Here is a 21,885-nt window from a genome sequence, read left to right as displayed (position 1 = left end):
TTCCACTCGTGAAAAGCATTGGAAAGACGAGACCTCCTCAAACCGTAATAAATGCGTATATCACTTTAAGAAAGTTCAAAGTTCACAGCCAACTCCACGTGGTTTCATCAATATGGCAGCTACTTGAACCGTCAGTGTATGTTTAAAAGTAGCGCAAAAAAGGTAAGTCCAGTCGAAATATACTCAAACTTCTACCTTTGGTGTCATGGCTGCATGACAGCTAAAGTCTTCCGAGCTTTGCTGCTTCTCTGAATTGAACAACACCTTATTTTGCGTTCCAGTGCTACGCTAATGTATTAAAAATACGTTTTCTGAAAATAGTACCGCTCCCCATATTTATACATACAATACAGTAGGCATAAAAGTCTACCCGCCCCTGTTAGATGCCAGGTCTTTGTCATACAAAGGAGACCAAGCTGAATCTTTTCAAAACTCTCCCAGTTACAAGAGGGTTTGCAAACTTGTGCATTGTCTTAGTTGTTTATTATTACTTACCCTCGAGAGAAGATTTTTTTCTTCTTCCAGTAATGCATCAAGTGTTACATCAGTTGTATAGTTTATAGGTAAAACTGATGGTGGGGGGAAAAAAAAGTTTTTAAATGATTTATCTCTCTCATTTTCTTTAAATAACCAAAACTTGGCATTTGAACCGCGGTATGGAGACATCATAGCCACAGTGTTTTCAAAATGTTTCTTACGTTATGATCAGAGTTTCTTAACTATTTCATAATTTTTCATTGGCAGCAGAGTCATGGAAGAGCGTTGTAGAAGTCCTGTGACTGAAGCAGCCCCCCAAAAGGAGGGGGACGCTACTGACCCCCTCACTGACTCCACAGATCATGTCAGCACTGCAGGAGAAGGTGAAGTGGCCTCGGACACCAGCATTTATGGTTACATCAAGCAAGACCTTTTTACGTCTGAGATCTTCAAAGTGGAGATCCGGAATCTGCCAAAGTTCATTGGCTTCAATGACCTGAAGAAGTTCCTGGCTAAGCATGGCCTCAATCCGCACAAAATCAAGCTTTTTGGGAAGCACACCTTTGCTTTTGTCACCTTTAAGAATGAGGAGGAGCGCGACAAGGCCATGAGGATGGTGCACGGCATGCAGTGGAAGGGCCAGGTGTTGAGTGTCAAACTGGCCAAGCCGAAAGCCGATCCCATCCAGAGGAAGAGGAAGCAGCAGCAGGAGGAGGGAGAAGGTGTGGGAGGGCAACCACCTTCCAAGCGTGCAGAAGGGAACGAGAAGGAGGAGGAGGAGGAGCCGCTGAGTGTCCAGATTGCCAATGTGGTGACTCCCCTGTGGAATGTTCCCTACGATGAGCAGCTGAAGAGGAAGGAGCAAGATGTGGTTGCGGTTCTGCAGAGGCTGGCCAAGTGAGGGCATGTCATAAGATTCCACAGCAACCTCAGGAATCCAGAATTACTTTCAGTATCATCAGAGTGGGAAACCATCATTTTTGTATTGCATCTGTCATCTCTAATTCTGTGTTGTTTCCCCATTAGAGAGATTGCAAGCACCAACAAAGCCATGCTGCCCTGGCTCTTTGATGTAAAAGGCAAACAAAACAGAATGTGCTGTCCCCTGGAAGCTATTTGTCCATCCCCTACACAGGTTAGTGTCAAAACTATGCATATTGTTGAATTTCTGGAATTGAGAGAGAATTCCTCGAGTTCAGTTATGATCTTTCGTTGTCTTTATTCAAGGAGCAAAGCCTGGCAATATTAGTTAGAACCTGGCCCCACACAGTGACTCTGACCGGTGTGGTCACCCCATTGTTTTAATTTCAGGGGAAGATTTTAGTCGGCTATCTTTACTCATTGAAACGGCTGCACAATTGACACCCAGGACATATTTGTCTTCCTTTTATTACAAATAACTGTTATAGTTATCAAAAATAACCTTTCAGAAACCTTTTGATAATGTCATTACCATGCCATTACTTATCTTTAATGCAGACTCTGATTTTCAGTGAGCTCTCTGTGGTTTACTATTCATTGAACAGGAATGAGTAATTTCAACCAGAATTCAACTTTTTCTACTCAAGTTTAAGCCAGCTCACTGGGATTTTCTGAGAAAACAGAAATTAATCAAGCATAACCTTAAATCACTAAAACATTTTCTGTTCAGGAATGCAATTAAGTAACACATGTGACATTTCAATCAAGAATTATGTGCATTTTTTTTTTTAATTTAAATTAGATTTTGTGGATAAATGACATTATTAAAAAATTCTGTTCAGGCTCCTTGATAGTGTTGTATTAAACATTGCATCAACATAATTACCAATGCTGTTAATTTAGAACAGCTGTGACAAACATTTGTGAGCTGGGTGGTTTAATAAACAAGATGTGTATTATATCCATCCGCCTGTCCGTCCAACCATATTCTTCTGCTTATCCGGGATCGGGACGCGGGGGCAAGCAGCCTAAGGACCGAAGACTCCCTCTCCGCCCATCCCTTTCGAGGGATCCCCACCTGTTCCCAGGCCAGCCGGGAGACAGGGTATGTCCAGCGTGTCCTGGATTTTCTTCCGGTGGGACATGCCCCTAACACTCACCAGGGAGGTTTCCCAGACGTAATACTGAGGTTACCAAATCACCTCTGCTGCGCCTAGAAATTGTCCATAAAGGTTATGAAGAGAATGGGTGACAAAGGGTAGCCTTGGCAGTCCAAACCTCACAGGAAATCAAATCAGACTTATTGCGGGTTATACGGGGACTGAATGGCCCGTATTAGGGGGTCCGATACCCCCCAACCAGACTCACCAAGTGACACAGTTGAATACATTCTCGAAGTCCACCAACTATATTTAGACTACTTGGGTATGTATATTATAAGCACTATGTATTTGCATGGCTCAATATGTATTTTTGTGGCTCAATTATGGGTTGCATTTTCCATGTTGTTCAAACGCAATGGTGTCCAACCTCTGTGTATACTGGCAGACGCAGTACAGAAACAAGTGCGAGTTCCTCATCTCAGTGGGCGCGGACGGGGAGGATAAGACTATTGGCTTCCGCCTTGGGAAATATAAAGGAGGCTCCTGTGCTGTGGTGGGGCCGGCGGAAGTGTGCCATGTCTCAGCCGAGGCCAAGAAAGTTGTCCACGAGTTTCAAAAATTCATCAGGTGCATCAAACGTAATCATTCAATACAGGTGCAAATGTCATTTAATAGTTCAATTCAAAAAGTGAATTTATGATTTTTCATTAGCTATAAACTAATACAAATTATAAAAATGCAAATCATGAGAAATACTGGTACTAATGTTAACCCATTGCCTAGGTCAACACCTTACACTGTGTACAGTCCTGAAACGTATGAAGGACACTGGAAGCAGTTGACTGTTCGGACCACCAGGACCAAACAAGCAATGGCTATAGTGTTCTTCAACCCGCAGGTAATACACGGGATTGTGCCCATAAGCCAGGCACTCCTATTTATATACTGCTATTGGCAAGGAAACAGCAGCTGTTTCCCTGGAGGTTCTCCTTCTGACTGATTTCACATTCAACAATTTACTAGAAACTTGAAGAAACACAACTTGATGCATTAAAGGCCTCCATGAAGAAGTACTTAGCAGAAGGAGAGGGCAAAGACAGCGGCATCACCTCTCTTTACTTTGTCAGAGAGGGCCAAAGGTGAGGAGAGAAGTCATTGGGTTTGCTCATTTTACCAGACTGTGTGTGTGTTTAGGGGCGGGGGTATTTTGAGGGCCAGTTCCAACAGCTGTATCCAGGAGTACATTCATTAAAAATGCTGTTCTTATCACAACTATCAGTTGAACAAGATGTTTTCACGCTTGTTTGTGCAGTTGTTGATTAATACCTTGCACACAGTATTAATCAAAACGCACCATAATTACAATCTTTAATGCAGCTTGTGTTTTTGATACAATTATATTGTGCAGGTGTTTCTAATGAATTGTCTGTGTGTGTATATTATGTGAACTATCAAGGCATGTAATGTGAATGAATTTTCTCCTGGCGGCCAAAGGAAATCTCCTAATGTTGAAGACTTGCCCTGTGAGCTGGTAGCAGGAGATTGCTGCATCCACGAGGAGCTTCTTGGTTTAAAATTCAGAATTTCTCCCCATTCTTTCTTCCAGGTAAGAAACATTTTATATTACTACTTAGTAGCCTCCAATCTCCCCAAAACGATGCACCAGGATTTCCCCTGTCAATCTCACAATAGCAAGATTTTTCGAACAAGCTTACACTGAATTTCTTCCATTCTTTGTGCTACCTGGCAGGTAAATACTGCAGGAGCAGAGGTTCTGTACTCTACAGTTGGGGAATGGGCCCAACTTGATCAGGACAGCATAGTTCTGGATGTGTGTTGTGGGACAGGAACTATTGGCATTTCTTTGGCTAAGGTAATGGGGCATATTTTTGTTTTGCATTGAAAGAAAATGACTATATTCTATTCAGCCCAACAAAGATGCATGAGCTGATCACCTGAGAGGAATAAATATTAAAACTAATATAGAACAGTTGAGAAAGATGTGATAACCTGAAACAATAATGTGTTTTGGGGTTATTGTTTTTTTTTTTTTTTTTTTTTTTTTGGTCGAGGTCTGCAGAGGGTCAAGAAAGTAATTGGGATTGAACTTTGCCAGGAGGCAGTGGAGGATGCCAAAGTTAATGCAAACCTAAACGGTGAGCCCCATCATATACGAACAATGGACATGAAGTATGTTAGCAATAGTGACTGGTCCAAGTTGTCCAATACATATCCTGTGTTCACTTGTATAGTGACGATCACCTGGCTTTTCCTCTTTCTGCATGTCAAGGGCTCAGCAATGTCGAGTTTCACTGCGGGAAAGCTGAAGATTTGTTCCCCAATATTCTTAGTGCTCTTGTGTCACCCAAAGTCACAGCCATTGTGGATCCACCGAGGGCGGGCTTACGTAAGAGTATAAAACCGAATAAACGTCTTAAAGGTCCCCTTCCATCAGAATCGATTTTTATTCTACGGTTTTCTGTAGAACAGGTCAAAATGAGTCTGTGACACGGTTTAAGGTTGACATCAATGCCTTTTGTCAACTGAATGCAAAGGTCAATAAATGGCATAAGGCTTGCTAGATTTGAAATCACTGACCAGTACGATGTCGTTTTGGCAATATTCCAGTACTTGCCCATTTCATGGTTGGTACTCAACCCGAGCGAACAGCAACTTTTCTGTTTAGCGAGCAAGTCTTAGCCATATAAATAGTCTTAAGCTTACATATGTTGTTTTACAATACTTAATTATATTTTAAATGTTTAATGTAACTGTGGTGGATGAAAGGGCACAGCTTTCATTGTCGCCAGCGATGATCGGTGCAGCAGTTTCAATTCACGTGGTGGTCGGCGCGCTCGCGTGCAGTGAGAGAGTGCACCGACGACCCGCTGAAGAAGACCAAAGTGAAAGGAGCATATCAATGTGGCTCAAATGAAGCGAATACATAACTCCTTTTATCAAAACTTTTGCGAGCAAATGTTGCATCAAGCAGACTCCATTATACGGACCAATGAGAGCCACAGTTAAATTGGGAAAGATGAGCGATACAATGAGAGGAAAGCTCATTTACATATCACAATGAGAAATCTGACCATCTCAAAGGCCAACAATAGCTTAAAAAAGGAAGTTTTGTGATGGAAGGAGACCTTTAATGATGTTGTATTGCGATGTTTTACTTAAGCGGGTGGTGTCTTAACTTCACAGATTCCAAGGTGATACTAGCCATCAGGAGAGCAGAGCATCTGAAAAGGCTGATTTATGTGGCGTGCAATGCCAAGGCAGCCATGAAAAACTTCATTGAGTGAGTTTTTTTATTATTATTTTTTTAATATCAGGTGATTTAAAAAAATAATAATAATAAAAAAATCCTCTAGCCTGTGCAGGGCACCGTCCAACAGAGTTCATGGAGCGCCATTCCAGCCTGTGCGAGCCATGGCTGTGGATTTGTTTCCTCAGACAGCACACTTTGAGATGGTTATGCTCTTTGAGAGAGTGGACTACAACTCCCAGTAGCAGATCAACAATCAAGAAGAAACTTGTATTTTCATCTTAGTTCCTTTGCAAATGTATGCATGCTCAAACATGTCTAACTAGACATTGAATTATTACAATTACACTGCATTCTGTTTGGTGTAGATGTACATCTTTTAAATGGCTTACCATCCTAAATTCAGCAAGTTTCCTCTTTTTTTTTTTTTTTTTTTTTTTTAAATAAGCATTTTTCCCCATACTTAAGTTAGGCTTTTTCTTTTGGAATAAAACTTTGTTCCTAAAATACATTGCATCAGAAGCTACTTTTTTGTAAACAAGAACTTTATGCTACAAAAGGAAAATACCGTACTGCCTAATCTTTCCGGTCTTTCTTGTGACTAACACAGAGATTTAGGTCAATACATTTTATTTTGCATTACAAACATCACCAGTCATAGAGTTCCTGTTGCAAGACATACTGTACTTCATTTTGTAGGCATCATCATCCCAAACAAGTCAAGATCATAACATGTAAAAGCAATTCTCACACTGAAGCACTTGACAAAACACACGCAAACAATGGACAAAAAAAAGAAAAAGCACATTCTTGAAGCAAAAATCTGAAGGATGCCACAAGCCAAATACGTAAATGCACAGCAGTTTTCTATTTTAGCATGTCTTTTGATCTTATACAGATTTTTTGTGACTATAGTTTGCAGCAACATTAGGTAGTCTATAAAATGCATATGACTGGATTTTAGGCTTTGGTATAGTTTCAGAAGCTTGTGTTGGAATAAATGACGTGACTGAATTTTGATGTCAGCCTTCCAACTCAATTTTGCAAGGTTGCATTCTGCGCAATATTTATATTTAAGGTCATACGCATGGTCAGCTTTGCAAAGAATGTTAAACACAAAACCAATACAAAGTACATTAAGACATATCTTAACACATGCTGTGGACATACTTTAAAAATACAAATTTGCTAGATAAATGCTTTATTTCATAGAGGGGATTTGGGCTTTTCAATTCCTGTTTTTCAAGTTTAAGATCCAATCTATACACTTCAAAGCCCTTCAAGACGTACACAATTTAGGTTAAGGGCACCAAAATGCAAAGCGAATGACATGTTAATTAGTACCAAATATTGTGTTGAAAAGCCAAGACCAAAGGGAATGGCAGTGTGTGGCCTGGGGTTGAGCAAAATGGTGGGGGACAATTTTTTTAGAATACGAAAGATCACTAGAAAGGAGTGATTTTTAGACGGGGCAGGTGCATAATTGTTCAGAATAGTCAACACTTCACAACATGTTTTCAACCATGCAAACCAAGTCAATTCTGAAGAAAAACACCAAATGTGTACTCCCCATACTAGCCATAACACCAACCAATAAAATACATTTCATTTCCCGATGGAACGGTATAAATACAAGTAGTCCCTTTCAAATATGTTACGCAATCGCAAAAACACAGGGGCTGGTACTGAAATGCAGCTATTAAGACACTTTAAAAAAAAAAAAACATGGTAGATAGTGCTTCTTGCAGTCAAGATGTGCATGGATTGTATTTTACCATGTTTAAGTCATGCCACCTTATCTGCACCCTGGAGGACTTTCTTCTTGTACCATAGCTGGGATGCATCTAGAGAGGTAGATGGTATTTGGGCTACGGTCTGTTAGTGCATTATGTCCTACCCTGATGTCTACCAGCCAATCCAACTACACACAGGTAAAAGAAGCAAGCAGTTCTAACAGCATGACGACGTGATCCTACATAGCGATGATGCAGTGCTGAAAGAGGGTGAGTGTGGTGTCTGGCTAGGCTTCTTGTTAAACATCAACAGTGCAGAGAGGCTCACTTCCTGGCTGGGCAGATTCCATGATGGTCATCTTGGGTTTCTTCCTCGTTTCCGCCTATATTAATACAAACATGACACATGATACTCTAAATCTTGCTGTCAATACTGCGGGTACTTTTCTGATCATCGAATAATGTCTGTACTCTTCTTGGTAATGGGAACAGAATGAGGAATGACACTCTTCAGCAACAGAAGCCCTTTAGCATCATTCACACAAGCGTATCAGTAAAATTTGCGAATAAGCCATAAAAGTGGGCAGCATTCATCCGCCTGTGTCTTTTCACAAAAAAAGGTTGCGCACTTTCAGACAAAGGAGAGTGAATACTGCATTCGAATATTTACATGCAGTGAATATAATGCCATGTTTTGGGGTTTTATAACAAAGAGCCCAAGATAAATCATTTGAAAACTTTTTACACCCATTGTGAGCTACAACCTGTAAAACTCAATGGAAAAATAAAACCTTTTTGAGAGAGGAAGCAAACAATTACAAACTTCACACCCTTGTGGCTGTTATGCACTATCCCCTAATGTCACACACCTCACCACTGCCCTACAAGTCATATACAGTATTCGTCTAAGATACTTTTCTGCCAGTCCAGGTTTCCTCATGCAGTACCACAGTTCCTCTGTGGGTACTCCGTCATAAGGAGGGTTTACATAGAGACTAGCATTCAAATTAGAATCTGGTTAGAAGCCCAAACCAAATAAAAATGCTCCATAAGACCTCAATCGTAATAAACAGACCAAATCTGAATGGAATTTCATAACAGTTTCAGAGGGCTGTAATATTCATTTTGCCAAACCAATCAGAAGTAAATTTTCATCATGTAAACCACGAATCATAATGGTGCAGTGCTGGGCTCTCTATGCGCATGCTGTAAATGTAATGTAAATGTGTGGTGACGCCATCGCTATGTACGCAAATATGGCGCCTTCCAACCAGATCGCGTATGCGACGGAGATCTTGTTTTTAACTACTCGTAACATTTTTGTTTTCCCAATCAAGCTGATGTTTTAATAAAAGTGTAAAAACAATATCAACTACTATGCTAAATAGACAACTAACCATCTTAAAATTACATGACATTTACGTCGATGTGCGAATGTCACACGGCTGTTCCGGTTAAATGTAGTGCACATGTATACACCCGATTGAAATAGATCTCGTCAACTCCACAGCCACCAAGACGCTTCCACAATTCCACTTGTACAATAAGTACAAGTGGAATTGGGACCAACTGCCTTTCCATTTTTCATCTTCTTTCTAACTTCTCCCTTCCCAAAAACCGCTGCTTCCTGGTCCACAACAATCAAATCAAACTATTTATAGAGCACTTTTCATTCATATGCGTTTCAAAGTGCTTTACATAGTTAAAATCAATCTCCACCCCCCCCCCCCCACACACAAATACATACAGTATATGTGCGCGCGCACACAGTTAAAAAAGAAAGAAAATAACGGCGTGACCTATGGCTGGGTGCAGAGAAACAAAGTGGGAAACACCATCTCAGGGAGCCGTCCGCACCAATAGCAGACGCCTGTAGTAGTGGTGTACAGAGAGCCACAAATGGCAACTGAGGACCCAATCAACAATCATCTCTTCTCTTCTTTCTGTGTCATTTCAACTTCAACTTCTCATAGTATTCTTTCCATCTATCAACACACTACTACTGGCACCAGTCGACACATTTCCATCTCCATCCTGAATCACCCGAACCTGCTACACATCTCTCCCATCTCTAGCGCTCTCTGTCTGGTCAACCTTGGATAGATCCTTCTGTCCAATCTGACATACAAGTCATCAAATGCTTATTGTTTGGCCTTTGCCACATCTCCCTGTATTCATTTATCATCTTGTCTTTCACTTTCTGCTCTCCTGCACTTCCTGTTCCATCACAGAGTCACCTTCTCCCCTTTCCTACAACATGACACGCCAAGTACTCTCCTGCTTGTCTCTCAGATCACCAATTAAACGGTTCACATTATAGTTCACATTGAATGTGGACAAAGTTCAGAAATTATTATTTAAAAAATAAAAAATAAAAAAACCTGGCATGAAGATGGCCTGATGATGATTTAGGCTACAGTCCCCTCCAAAAGTATTGGAGCGGCATGGTATTTAAATCTAGATGTGTTAAACTACTTAGGACAGAGCACCTTTTGTTTGAAGCCACCCACTTTTCAAGTGAGAAAAAGTATAGGAACAGTCATTATTAAATTAACTTCAAGTGAATAATATTTAATATTTGGTGGCATAACCCTTACTTGCAATAACTGCATCAAGCCTGCGACCCACTGACTTCACCAGAATGTTGCATTTTTCATTTGAAATGCTTTTCCAGGCCTTGACTGCAGCCTCTTTCTTGTTTGTCTCAACGGGGGATTCTCCCTTCAGGAGGTAAAATGCATGCTCTATTGGGTTAAGGTCTGGTGAATGACTTATGCACCTGTCCCATCTAAGACCTTCCACTTTTCCCCCCTGATGAAGTCCTTTGTTGCACAGGCAATATAATTTGGCTCATTGTCTTGTTGCATGATGAAGCTTCTCCCGATTAGTTTGTATGCATTTTTCTGTAAATTGCCAGACAAAGTGGTTTTGTACACTTGAGAATTCATTCTGGAGCATCATCAACAAAGAATCAGAAGCCTGTTCCAGAAGCAGCCATGGAAGCCCAAGCCATGACATGACTTTGACCGTGCTTCACAGATGAGCTTGTGTGTTTTGGATCATAAGCAGGTCCTTTTTTTCTCCAATTTATCTTAACAGCAACACCTGAGCAACTAGAAACACCCATGAGTCACATGTTCCAATACTTTTGCTCACTTGGAAAGTGGGTGGGTTCACACAAAAGGTGCTCTGTCCTGAGTTGTTTAAAACATCTAGATGTAAATATCCTGAAACAAAAGCTGGAGTTCGAAACTTTTGTCTCATATTCATCTTTTGATCTGAAACCCAAATGTCTTCAGTATACAAATGAATTGACCTTGCCGTTCCAAAACCTTTGGGAGGGGACTGTACATTACTGACTGTGCCTTGTATTATGTATTTGTACTTGAACTACTTACCCTTTGTGCGGCCAGTTTCCTCATCTCTTCTTGCAATTTGTTCAAAATATGAAGGTTTGGTTTGTTCTTTTTAGCAAACTGCTGCAGCTCGATCACACTCTTGTCTGAGCTCTCCTATATTATAAAAAGGTACATCCAAGTGAGACACATAGAGAGCAACCTCATCCTGTACTTTGATGTACGTAGTGGATAGCCACATGAAACTGACATGACCACAAAACAAATTGTGACAATGCTCTGAAAAACTATGGATTCAATCAGAACTTATTGAAAACTGAAACCTACCTTCTTGACCATTTTATTACTCTCTCGGCCATACATTCGCAGCAGTGAGCCCCAGTTCTTCACATGAGGATGAAGCATCTGCAAGATCTTCTGAGATGCTAACTGTTTGCCAACCCTCTTGTTTTTGCCTGGGTGCAGTGCCAAAAGAAAATTAATGCACTGTCGAGTCAGAGGGTGTCGATTCAAGTTTCATACCCATCTGACTCAGTGCACATTTGGCAGCAATTTACATTTAACGTACCACAAAAATGAGATATTGATCTTAAAACAACTCCATGTATACAGTCGCTGCACTCAAAATTTGGAGGAAAGGCAACCACTTACACCAACCACGCACAGTATGCTTCCCACAAGTCATCACATATTCACTCTTCTGATTCTTCCCTGGTATCACCTCAAATTTTATGCTCGTGTCTCCCATCCCATGATTTCTGCAGGAAGTTAAGAGAATAGTTAATACCACAGAAAGAAAATTGCATGCCAAGCTCATGTTGGCGCAAAATAGCTCAATGAAGATGGCAGATTTGTCCTAAAAGGTCAATCTTTATTGATATTCCTTCTGATTTCACTCTGTTGTGTAATGACTTGATGTTACCCCATAATATGTTACCATTGCTTTCTGTAGCTAAACCTCTGATGGCACTGCTTGTGTGGGTGCTATATTACCTTTTAAGGCACTCATGAAGTATCTGATACGGTGAAAGAAGCCCCGCTTTGTTGGTCAGCTCATACACTCTCGAATCTTCTATATTGATATGATTAAAATACTGTGTGGGGCAGAACACTCAACGTTACTGCTGCTGTCATTTTTTTGATTAGAGACATTCTCCTTTACACAGCTGTTGATACACATGATGCTTATTCATCCAATACTGCTCCTAAGGAAGAAGTGAAAGTACCTCAAGTTCATCTGCCTCAACAGGCTTTTCCTCAGAGGTCTGCTTCACAAAGTCAGGGATCAGGATTTCCAGTGTGGCTCTTGCTGCGGAATACATAAAAGTGTCAGCGTAAGCTAACCGAAGCAGTATGTAGTCCCACTACAGTGGCACCACTTTGTATGGTGTTGTGATATGCACCATCCTACAAAGTGTTGAGTGAACATTTTACCAGCTTTATTCTTGGCAAGTTTTTTACTACTTGCTGTCCCTGTGCCGTAGGTGACGCCATCTATGATGACAGACGCGCCAAAGGGTTCACTTGGGTTCTCTGAAAAAACATGGCTCAATGACTGACAAAGCTTTTAACTTCAACTCAAATGTGACAGGCGACTTTAAAATTATTTTCAAGGCAAAACTTACCACATTCGAAGAAGTTGTAAACAGGCCGAACCTTTAGGACACGCTGCATATATTCATGCAAGATGCAAACTTCAGACTTCCCATTGGGATTGATGACAAATTCTGATGAATATAAAATAAGTCAATAAGATAACGATTTCTTTTATTGCTGTAAGTCTAAAACAGAATTGACAGTTATGCTTTCATTTTTCTTTTCTGGGGCTATTGATTGACACTTAGAATAGCGCGCTATATTCCATTTAGGGTGGACAGGCAATAAGAAAGTTTACCATAAATAATGGTGAAATACAACATCGGAAGTCAAAAACATTAATTCAAATGTTCAACATGTATAATATACTGTATTCTACCTTTCTTAGTAGGGGCATCTTGGACTGACAGTGTAATGAGTTTCTGGTTTGCAGGCAGGATTGGCCTCTCTGATTCAGCCTGTTTCCTCTTCATGTCTCTGTTAAACTGCCGTCGCTCCGCCCACGTACGGAATTTCTTCACCGTCACTTGTTCAAAATCAAAGCACTTTTCCAGGTATAGGCGAAAGTCTTCAAGTTCTGTCAAGTATGTATGGCATTAGCGCTGTGGTTAGTTAAATACCTGCTCGAAGAAAAAGCTCTTACTCAAATACCATGTCTACCACATTCCCTCACATTACTTTAATTAGATGCTAACTTGAAATTGATCCTGCACAAACATAAATCAGCCTGAGCCAGAGTCTTGCAGTGAAAATATCTTACCAATGGACTCATCCTTGCACACCTCCACTTTGGCCCTGACTTGTCCTAGGGCTCCTTGAGCAATGTCGCATGCTTGGGCCTCTTTAATAGGCTGACTGTGGTTGGTAATGCCCTCACCCTCTAGGTCACCGTTAGCAGGACTGGAGGCGGGCAGATTATCGTGCACCTCAGCTGTGTTCTCGGAGTTCGCTACATGGTCGTCACCATTTGCCTCCACTCTGGGCTTAACAGGGGACTCCTCTGCTTGAGGATCCACATTGCCATTCAGTTCCTTCTCATCATGTTCCTTCATCTTCTTGTAGTGTAAGCAGGGGATGCTGCTGGTTGGAGGATCGTGTTTCTAGATCACAGTGGCAGACCAAGGGTTTGAAGACAAATAGGGTAAAGAGCACTTCAAATACCTAATACCCTCGTTAATAATTGCTAGTGTTAATATAGATGCTGGTTAGCACGTGTGCCTCACAGTTCTGAGGACCCGGGTTCAAATCCGGCCTCGCCTGTGTGGGTTTTCGCCGGGTACTCCGGTTTCCTCCCACATCCCAAAAACACGCATGGAGGGTTAATTGAAGACTAAATTGCCCGTGTGAATGTGAGTGCGAATATTTGTTTGTTTATATATGCCCTGCGATTGGCTGGCGACCAGTTCAGGGTGTACCCTGCCTCTTGCCTGAAGATAGCAGGTATAGGCTCCAGCACGCCTGTGACCCTAGTGAAGATAAGCGGTACGGAAAATGGATGGAATATACAGTGGGTACGGAAAGTTTTCAGACCCCCTTACATTTTCACTCTTTGTTGTATTGCAGCCATTTGTTAAAATAATGTAAATTAATTTTTGTCCTCAATGTACACAAAGCATCCCATATTGACAGAAAAAAACATAATTGTTGAAATTATTGCTGATTTATTAAAAAAGAAAATCTGAAATATCACAATATATATAAAATATATATTGAAATATCACAATATCACAGTATTCAGACCCTTTGCTGTGGCACTCATATTTAACTCGGGTGCTGTCCATTTCTTCTGATCATCCTTAAAATGGTTTTTCACCTTCATTGGAGTCCAGCTGTGTTTGATTATACTGATTGGACTTGATTAGGAAAACCACACCCCTGTCTATATAAGACCTTAGAGTGCATGTCAGAGCAAATGAGAATCATGAGGTCAAAGGAACTGCCTGAAGAGCTCAGAGACAGAACTGTGGCAAGGTGCAGATCTGTCCAAGGTTACAAAAAAAGATTCTGCTGCACTTAAGGTTCCTAAGAGCACAGTCTCCTCCATAATCCTGAAATGGAACACGTTTGGGACGATCAGAACCCTTCCTAGAGAAAACCAGGCACTGCTCATCACCTGTCCAATAAAGTCCCAACAGTGAAGCATGGTGGTGGCAGCATCATGCTGTGGGAGTGTTTTTCAGCTGCAAGGACAAGACGACCGGTTGCAATCGAAGAAAAGAGGAATGTGGCCAAGTATAGGGATATCCTGAACGAAAACCTTCTCCAGAGTGCTCAGAACCTCAGACTGGGCTGAAGGTTCACCTTCAAAAAAGACAATGACCCTAAGCACACAGCTAAAATACAGAAGGAGTGGCTTCAGAACAACTCCGTGACTGTTTTTGTTTTCTGTCAATATGGGGTGCTGTGTGTACATTAATGTGGAAAAAATGAACTTAAATAATTTTAGCAAATGGCTGCAGTATTAAAAAAAAAAAAAAAGTGAAAATGTAAGGGGGTCTGAAAACTTTCCGTACCCACTGTATATTCCATCCATTTTTCGTACCGCTTATCTTCACTAGAGCCACAGGCGTGCTGGAGCCTATACCTGCTATCTTCAGGCAAGAGGCCTGAATACTTTCCGTACCCACTGTAGATGGCCACGACTGGATAAAACCTACAAACTTACAATGGGAGATAACCACTCTACTGCTATTCACCATCAACTATTACAGTCTTTCAACAATAGGACGATAGTGTGCTGATTCTTACCCGTATGCTGCCAGTTCCAAGGAAGTAGGGTCTGGACCAAGTTACTACTCTAGTTTCTCTGTGCAGATAGACTGGAATGCCCGAGTTGTGGAATGTCATGATCCATCCATCAGGAAGTGGCTCAGTGGGTGGACGCCCCCGACCTAGTATGTTAAAGTGCAGACACACACACGTAAAAGTAAAGTGATTCTGGACTATGTAAGGGTGTAGACTGCAGAGCATATACAAAGATGCCAAGTGTTCCAATTTCTCAAATCATTAAAATAAAGTGCAATAATTGCAGTAATTTGCAGTGATTTATCCATGTTCCGTTTGGGACTATGATTTTAAATAGGTAAATTTACTAGTAAATACATTACAAAACAGTGTGAATAATCATAAAGAAAACTTTTATATGGTGGTGGTACACTTGTGCAATCGTTAAATTTATGTCAATTAAATAGTTGCGGATTGGCTGGCGACCAGTTCAGGGTGTACCCCGGCTCTTGCCCGAAGATGGCTGGCTTAGGCTACAGCACGCCCGCGACCCTCGTAAGGATAAGCGGTTCCGGAAATGAATTAATGAATGACTATATGGTTGTAGTGGCTCAAAAGTGGTTTTCGCATGGGAAGAGGGTTAGGAACCTTCACTATAAGAACTGGCCCATTTCATAATAAGAGCAAGTAAATAAAAAACAAAAGCCATACCTGTTCAAATAAAGTGCTGAACTTAGGAAAAATAAAGTTTGAGTTTCCCCTTTTCTGTTTGGCATCTTGACACAACAGTTAAGTCTCAAACAATTTTACAAAGTTTAATAAATCAACCGTTTTAGAGGTTATGTTTGTTTAAAACCTTTGTTTTGGTTCATAATGGCGTTTCACATATTATATGCACTTTTAATAAGAGCACTCAATGGGAAATTCCCACTTAGGTTCATGGCTGTGGATTTATGAACGTAGACCAGCTGACTAGGAATATGTATAACAATTGTATGACTAAAAGTTTTAGAAGGGTTCAATCCGTTCAAATTAAAATGAAGTAACTTCGAGAGACAAAAATGTCACCTACTGGACTCAAAGGTTTGCCACTTACAGATCATCAGATTGGCGATATGTCACACAGTGACGACACTGAGCAACAACCACAATATGTACCATTATGTTTGCATAACGTTAGACTGTCCCTGTCACCGTTTAAAAATGAATAAATAAAATAAAAAGCCACACATTCGAGGGTATTCCAAATTAAAAGAGACGCTAATGTTATGTTAGTAAAGTAGACTAACATTAAGCTCACCGATTTGAGCTTCAGCTTCGTCTCTCGGGTCCCGTGACGTGGCGTCATACTCGGCGGAGAGAAAAATCTGTGTTACAACTAACGGATGCTCACCTTGCATTTCACCATGAAAAGTTTCGCCACTTGTCCTTTTTCTCTCTCTCATCTCAATTTGGCGTGGCATTTTGCAACCGCTGTCTTGGCGCTTCACTTTTGCGTTCACGTATCGGTGACGTAAGGGCGTTGTGTCATATACGCCACCGCTGTCTTCCGTCTTCGTGACCGTCTCCGTGGCAAACCTGATTTGCAGTTTTGCTTCTCAATGTGTTTTCTCACGCGCAAAAATTTTGAATGCATTGTGGATGCCTGGGCTAAGGTATCTGCTTTGACTGTTTTCCGAGCTTTTGCGAACGCCGGCATCATTGCTGAACAGGCTACCGGCAACGAGACTGACTCTGACAATGACGAGAGGGAACCCGGCATGTTTAATGGAGAACTTGCACAGCTGTGTAATAATACAGAAATAGACTCCCCAACTGAGACTGCGCCTTTTAATACGGTGCACCTTATGGTCGCAAAAATACGGTATTCTAATCAGTCAGGTCAAACTAACATTACATGACAGGAATAATGGGTGCTTACTTACTGTAATTAAATTACTTAATTTTTTATTAAATTACTTCAACTACACCGAAACATTAGAGCATGAGTCGACAGAACGGCGGCATGTTTACGTCCAAGCGTTCGTGGTACAACTAGCTTGCTACGCTACATAACATTTTATTGCCTGCTTGTGAGCCGTATCGTATTATAAGTACGTGAACATACCTCAAGCAAGCCTTAAACGAACGTCCTCTCCTGTCCTGAGCACCGGTGACCACCAACACACGTTTTTTCCCCATTTTGTTCTTATAATACAGTCAGGTCGCTCCACTCTTGTTGTCATCGCCACAGTAACGAGTGTATCCAGTCGCATTTGAGTTGACAAGATAAAGCCCAATGATCATAAAAAAAATGGGATGCGTTGGTATCGGCATACAAGATTTTATTGCAGTAGTCTGACAGTGCAATCGTGAAAGAGCAAATTTGTCTTGTAGTCTGATCTGACCTTGGCATCACATCAACACATTACCGAATGATGTGTGATTGGTTGAAAAAATTAACTACTTCTCTTCTCGTGCCTTGTTATACAGTGTAGAACGCAAGTACTGTAGGCACGGGCCGCAAAAAAATGGATGGCAGGCCGCAAACGGCCCTGCGTTGTAGTTTGGTTTTATTATTATTATATAATGTGTTATTATTGCACACATGTAATTTATGAAAACAAAGCATGTTAAAAATATCAGAGTTGTTCAGCCTTTCTGATGACGCGTTTCTTTTGGCCGAGACACAAATGTTCCTGACAAAATTTTCAGAATGTTCCCGAGAGGTGATGATAAGGGGTTGGCATTAAAGGCTGACACGGGAGTGAGTTTTGACTCCAACTCCCACATTCCCTGCCAATCGCGGGCTAAAATCCCATCATGGTTTCCACTCCCAGTGAATTTGTTGTCATAGTTCCCGCTCCCTGTGACTTTCGCTCCCACTCCTGCCCAATCCCGTGATTAATCGTGTAATTTACTCCCATCCCTCAGGACCCAGGGGAAATCCCGAAAAAATGACAGCCTCTAGTTGGCATCTCTGCATGTCACCCACAAAGTCGACACATGTAGTTGATACTTTATGTTTTTGTATGATACAATTAAAATCCTTTAACAGTGCGCAAAAAATATATATAATAATATTTGCCACTTACTTTTCAAGACAGTTTTAATTTTGGTCATCATGGGTTGAACACCTCCTTCTCCATCTGACCGATGATCGCTGTCACCATCATATTTGTCCTCTGCTGGACGCATCTTTTTTGGGACCGGCATGCCCTCCTCTAGCAGAGCGTCAACGTCATTGTCAAATTCCTCCTGAAAGAGTTAGAGATTGGTCAAGAGATTCAGGATGAGAATAATACCAAAACAATTCAGACATGACACAAAGTGCTGGTTGATGGCATATGTATACATTTCCACAATTAAATCTTGATTTCAAGAAGAAATTGATTGATGATGAATGAGTTATTCAAAATTTTACATTTCCTGACTCAATTTGAGTGTTAAATTAAATGGTTCGCTCGTCTTTCTATCGGTTTAAAAGAACATTTGTGCCAAAAGGGTGAACATTTAATTAAGGAATCTAGCCACCCTCTTCTTTTATCTATTGACAATTTTCTCTGTACTTGCATTTACTAGCTTACATTGACAACGAGCTTTGTTGCACTAACTTTCATTTAGAACAGTGTTCCCCAACCTTCTTTGCCCCGCGGACCAGTTAGGAGTCGGCATTTTTCTCACGGACCGGCTGTCGTGACGCACGCACGCATGGACACACACACACACACACACACACACACACACGCTTGCCTCGCTTCTGCTTCCTCCTTCGCCGCTCGTCCACTGTGGGCGCGATGCAAAAGTGGGGGTCGGAGCTCCTCAATGAGAGTAGTCTTTTAACTCCGTAAAATTAGTTCTGCCCGTGTCAAGCAGCAACCTACGACTGTATCTGTATCAGAGCGGACTTGGTGGGTGAGAGTTAACTGTTGTGATAAACCCGTATGTTAAGTAGGACTCCTGATATAGCGTTGTTTCGTTCAAAAGAACAAATATTTTCAGTAAACGTAATTAACTGAGTTAGTTTATGAAATGATTTCGTTCTTTGAGCTCTCCCGCCGTTAGCCAGCCCTTTCGGACCGGAAACACAAGCGTTCGAGTCGGCTGGGACCGGAAAGGGAAGCGTTCTGTGCAGTCTCGACGTGTCAATTGAGATGCGCAGCTGGTGTGGCGGAGAAGATCCAGTCAATTGTCAAAATGAAACACAATGACACGCGAATTGCAATACAACAGAAATTATATAAATTGGTCATTCTTTGTCTGCAGCCTGGTAATAAATGCCTCACTGCCCTGTACCGGTCCGCGGTCCGGTGGTTGGGGACGACTGATTTAGAATAATAAATTACAGCTCTGGCACTGCCCACAGAATGACCTCTTCAATCAACAGTAGTAAGCTGGCAATGCAAAGCACCAGATAATGGCGTGACAGCATACTATGAAGGTATAGGCCAAATACTGTAAATGCTGTGTTCTGCTCGTCTATAAAAGCACAGACCAAAGCAGAATCACAGAACCTTCCAATTTAACAAGTTGTAGCAGTTTAGTTTTTGAGAGTTTGACCATTGATGGAAATGGAACACTAGAGATTTAAGGGGAATCATGAGGAACAGTCAAGGTTTAAGGGGCATCTCTCCTGCGAGTCACATCTCCATCTTTGAGCTTTAGGTTAAAATGGCATTATGTTAAAATGGGATGACACTGCATACGCCATTACAATGCTACTGATTAAGTGTTGCCATAATTTTAAAAAGGAGATGCGAGCGTTAGTAGGAACACATACCTTGAAATGACGGCATTAGACATACATTTTATGGTAGAGTTAAGGAACGACAAGACATTTTGACAATGGTAAGAGGAAAGACCTACCTCATAAGCCATGGACTCATCATCTGCTTGCTCCTGCTGAACTATGACCTCGGACTTAAAACCGCCACTTTCTTCATCTTCATTATCCACGAAATTTTCATAGATGTCATCCAACTCATCCAGGACAGCATACTCTACTTTGTTCTCAAGGTCTACCTCAGCCTCCTCAACACTACCTGCATCGTGTGCTGTTCTTGAACTATCTTCGGCTACCCACTGATCACTTGAGGAGAAAGCCAACTCACCATTCACATTGTCTAAACAATCATCGCTGCCTCTCTCTTGCCCTTCACCTGTATACAAAACCTTCCTGTCTTTGCTACAGCTGCTTTCAGTGAAGCTAACACGAACCTTAACATCCCTGAGCAGCTTGAGATCTGGTAGGAACTTGGTTACAGGGGGAGCGTGACGAGCTGTTCTGGGGCACGGTGGGTTGGTGTGACTGGCCTCATTTGAGGGCTGGCTACAGAAAACAATTGTGCCAGTGCTGAGGGGCTGCTGTGGTTTGGCTTCCCCATCCTCTAGGGTGCATATGTATCCATCACCACCAGAGCTAACGTCCATTACCTCTGCGTCACTGGACGTTTGCAGGGGAGGTGGTGGAGGTGCTCTGCCCTCATCTTGGCCAAAATCATTAGGTGGCTCCAAAGGGAGAGGTGGAAGAATGTCATCTATTTCCATTTTTATTAATTTAGAATTAAAACTTATGAATTAACTTAAATCTACCCTGTTTATTTGTCCTTATCTAAAAGCAGAATGCATGCAGAGGCACATTCCAGAACATAACACGTATCAGAGATGGATATGCTAAGCTGACTACATTGTTCTTTTCATTAATGTAGACAGCTTTCAGAATCACTGTCTCAATTATTGGAAATCACAATGCATTCAGCCTAATGTGGGATCAAGACAATGATCACCATTCTCCTGCGGATTCCTCTGGCAGCTAGGAAAAAAAAATTAACAGCGAGAGCATAATCAGCAAACATATGTGCACGGTCACCGTCCATGTTATAATACCTAGCTACGAAAAGTAGTTATGAGTCAATTACTATAACGATTATACAAGCCATATACTATTAAATATAGTGTACGGTGTACCCAGACCGACTACATAAGATCAGTAGGGCCCCGCTAGCATTAGCATCAATGCTAAGTGGCGAGCACCGAGCGACCGAAGCCCACATACTCAAATCATATGATTACCTAAGCCTTTCATGCTTACGTGAGCTTGCGTGAATACTCACCAATACATATAATTTAACAGCCTCGTCAGATCCTATATACCTATTACACGTGTCTTTATTCACCTACATTTATTCGTAGCCCCGCCATCTTGAAGAAGTGCACAAATGCACTTCAAAACAGGCTCCGCCTCGCAGTGCCGGCTCGTTGCTGATTGGTTAGTGACGTTGTCAGTCAAACGCCGCCACCTCCTAGTCACGCCCCATCATAATGCAGGACTAACCTATAGTAAGAATGAAACACATTTTGCTCTGCCTTTTAAATACGACAATTCAATTCCCTTTATTCAAACAATATCAAAATTGGTATTGGGCAGCACTAATACATATATAATAGCATCAGGTTAGACATGAAGATTCAGATTAAAAAACATGATTATTCGGAGATGTGCCTTGGACGCACGCTCACAATAAGGCCGCTCTAAGACCGCTCTAAATATGCAGTGTATCTCTGGCATGGCCACCACTGATCAACGCAATGTGAAGACCTGTTCCAAGGCAAATTGTGGTCATTCAATTACTGGATTATTATTATTATATTATTATTATTATGATAGTGGATATGATAGCATTCGTACAGTGCTTTCAGGACATGGGTTCTAAAGATTTCAGTGAACT

General features: G+C 41.4%; 2 protein-coding genes across 3 annotated transcripts; one reads left to right on the top strand and one right to left on the bottom strand.

Moving 5' to 3' along the window:
* Positions 1–80: 80 nt before the first annotated feature.
* Positions 81–6,631, top strand: trmt2a (tRNA methyltransferase 2 homolog A). Its single transcript, XM_061672979.1, has 12 exons — positions 81–162; positions 745–1,374; positions 1,504–1,612; positions 2,947–3,128; positions 3,285–3,399; positions 3,525–3,640; positions 3,996–4,107; positions 4,252–4,374; positions 4,582–4,657; positions 4,792–4,908; positions 5,706–5,802; positions 5,876–6,631. The coding sequence occupies exons 2-12, from the start codon at positions 752–754 to the stop codon at positions 6,012–6,014; spliced, it is 1,809 nt and encodes a 602-aa protein (XP_061528963.1). The 5' UTR covers positions 81–162; positions 745–751; the 3' UTR covers positions 6,015–6,631.
* On the bottom strand, positions 6,371–21,409 carry dgcr8 (DGCR8 microprocessor complex subunit). Of its 2 annotated transcripts, none has more exons than XM_061672978.1 (14): positions 21,338–21,409; positions 20,024–20,969; positions 18,253–18,415; positions 15,203–15,345; positions 13,215–13,554; positions 12,834–13,031; positions 12,484–12,585; positions 12,293–12,391; positions 12,085–12,167; positions 11,852–11,952; positions 11,510–11,616; positions 11,186–11,313; positions 10,901–11,014; positions 6,371–7,885 (listed from the first exon to the last, which is right to left on the bottom strand). In XM_061672978.1, the coding sequence occupies exons 2-14, from the start codon at positions 20,702–20,704 to the stop codon at positions 7,802–7,804; spliced, it is 2,343 nt and encodes a 780-aa protein (XP_061528962.1). In that variant the 5' UTR covers positions 20,705–20,969; positions 21,338–21,409; the 3' UTR covers positions 6,371–7,801. The 2 variants fall into 2 exon arrangements, with proteins under 2 accessions (XP_061528962.1, XP_061528961.1); XM_061672977.1 differs by having other exon boundaries at positions 21,271–21,383.
* Between the last annotated feature and the right edge of the window lie 476 nt (positions 21,410–21,885).

The sequence above is a fragment of the Phycodurus eques genome, chromosome 3 (genome assembly GCF_024500275.1).
Source record: "Phycodurus eques isolate BA_2022a chromosome 3, UOR_Pequ_1.1, whole genome shotgun sequence".
Taxonomy (NCBI): Eukaryota; Metazoa; Chordata; class Actinopteri; order Syngnathiformes; family Syngnathidae; genus Phycodurus; species Phycodurus eques.
Note: the sequence above shows the minus strand (reverse complement) of the source record. Positions and strands in the feature narration are given on the sequence as shown.

Excerpts from the sequence above, each read along its gene's own strand:
- trmt2a (XM_061672979.1), top strand. The coding sequence starts at position 752 with ATGGAAGAGCGTTGTAGAAGTCCTGTGACTGAAGCAGCCCCCCAAAAG. Across the intron at positions 4,108-4,251 it reads CTCCCCATTCTTTCTTCCAG|GTAAATACTGCAGGAGCAGA; the intron begins GTAAGAAACATT and ends GCTACCTGGCAG. Across the intron at positions 5,803-5,875 it reads GCCATGAAAAACTTCATTGA|CCTGTGCAGGGCACCGTCCA; the intron begins GTGAGTTTTTTT and ends AAAATCCTCTAG.
- dgcr8 (XM_061672978.1), bottom strand. The coding sequence starts at position 20,704 with ATGGAAATAGATGACATTCTTCCACCTCTCCCTTTGGAGCCACCTAAT. Across the intron at positions 13,555-15,202 it reads TTGGAACTGGCAGCATACGG|AAACACGATCCTCCAACCAG; the intron begins GTAAGAATCAGC and ends ACTGTGATCTAG. Across the intron at positions 7,886-10,900 it reads GGAAACTGGCCGCACAAAGG|GCGGAAACGAGGAAGAAACC; the intron begins GTAAGTAGTTCA and ends GTATTAATATAG.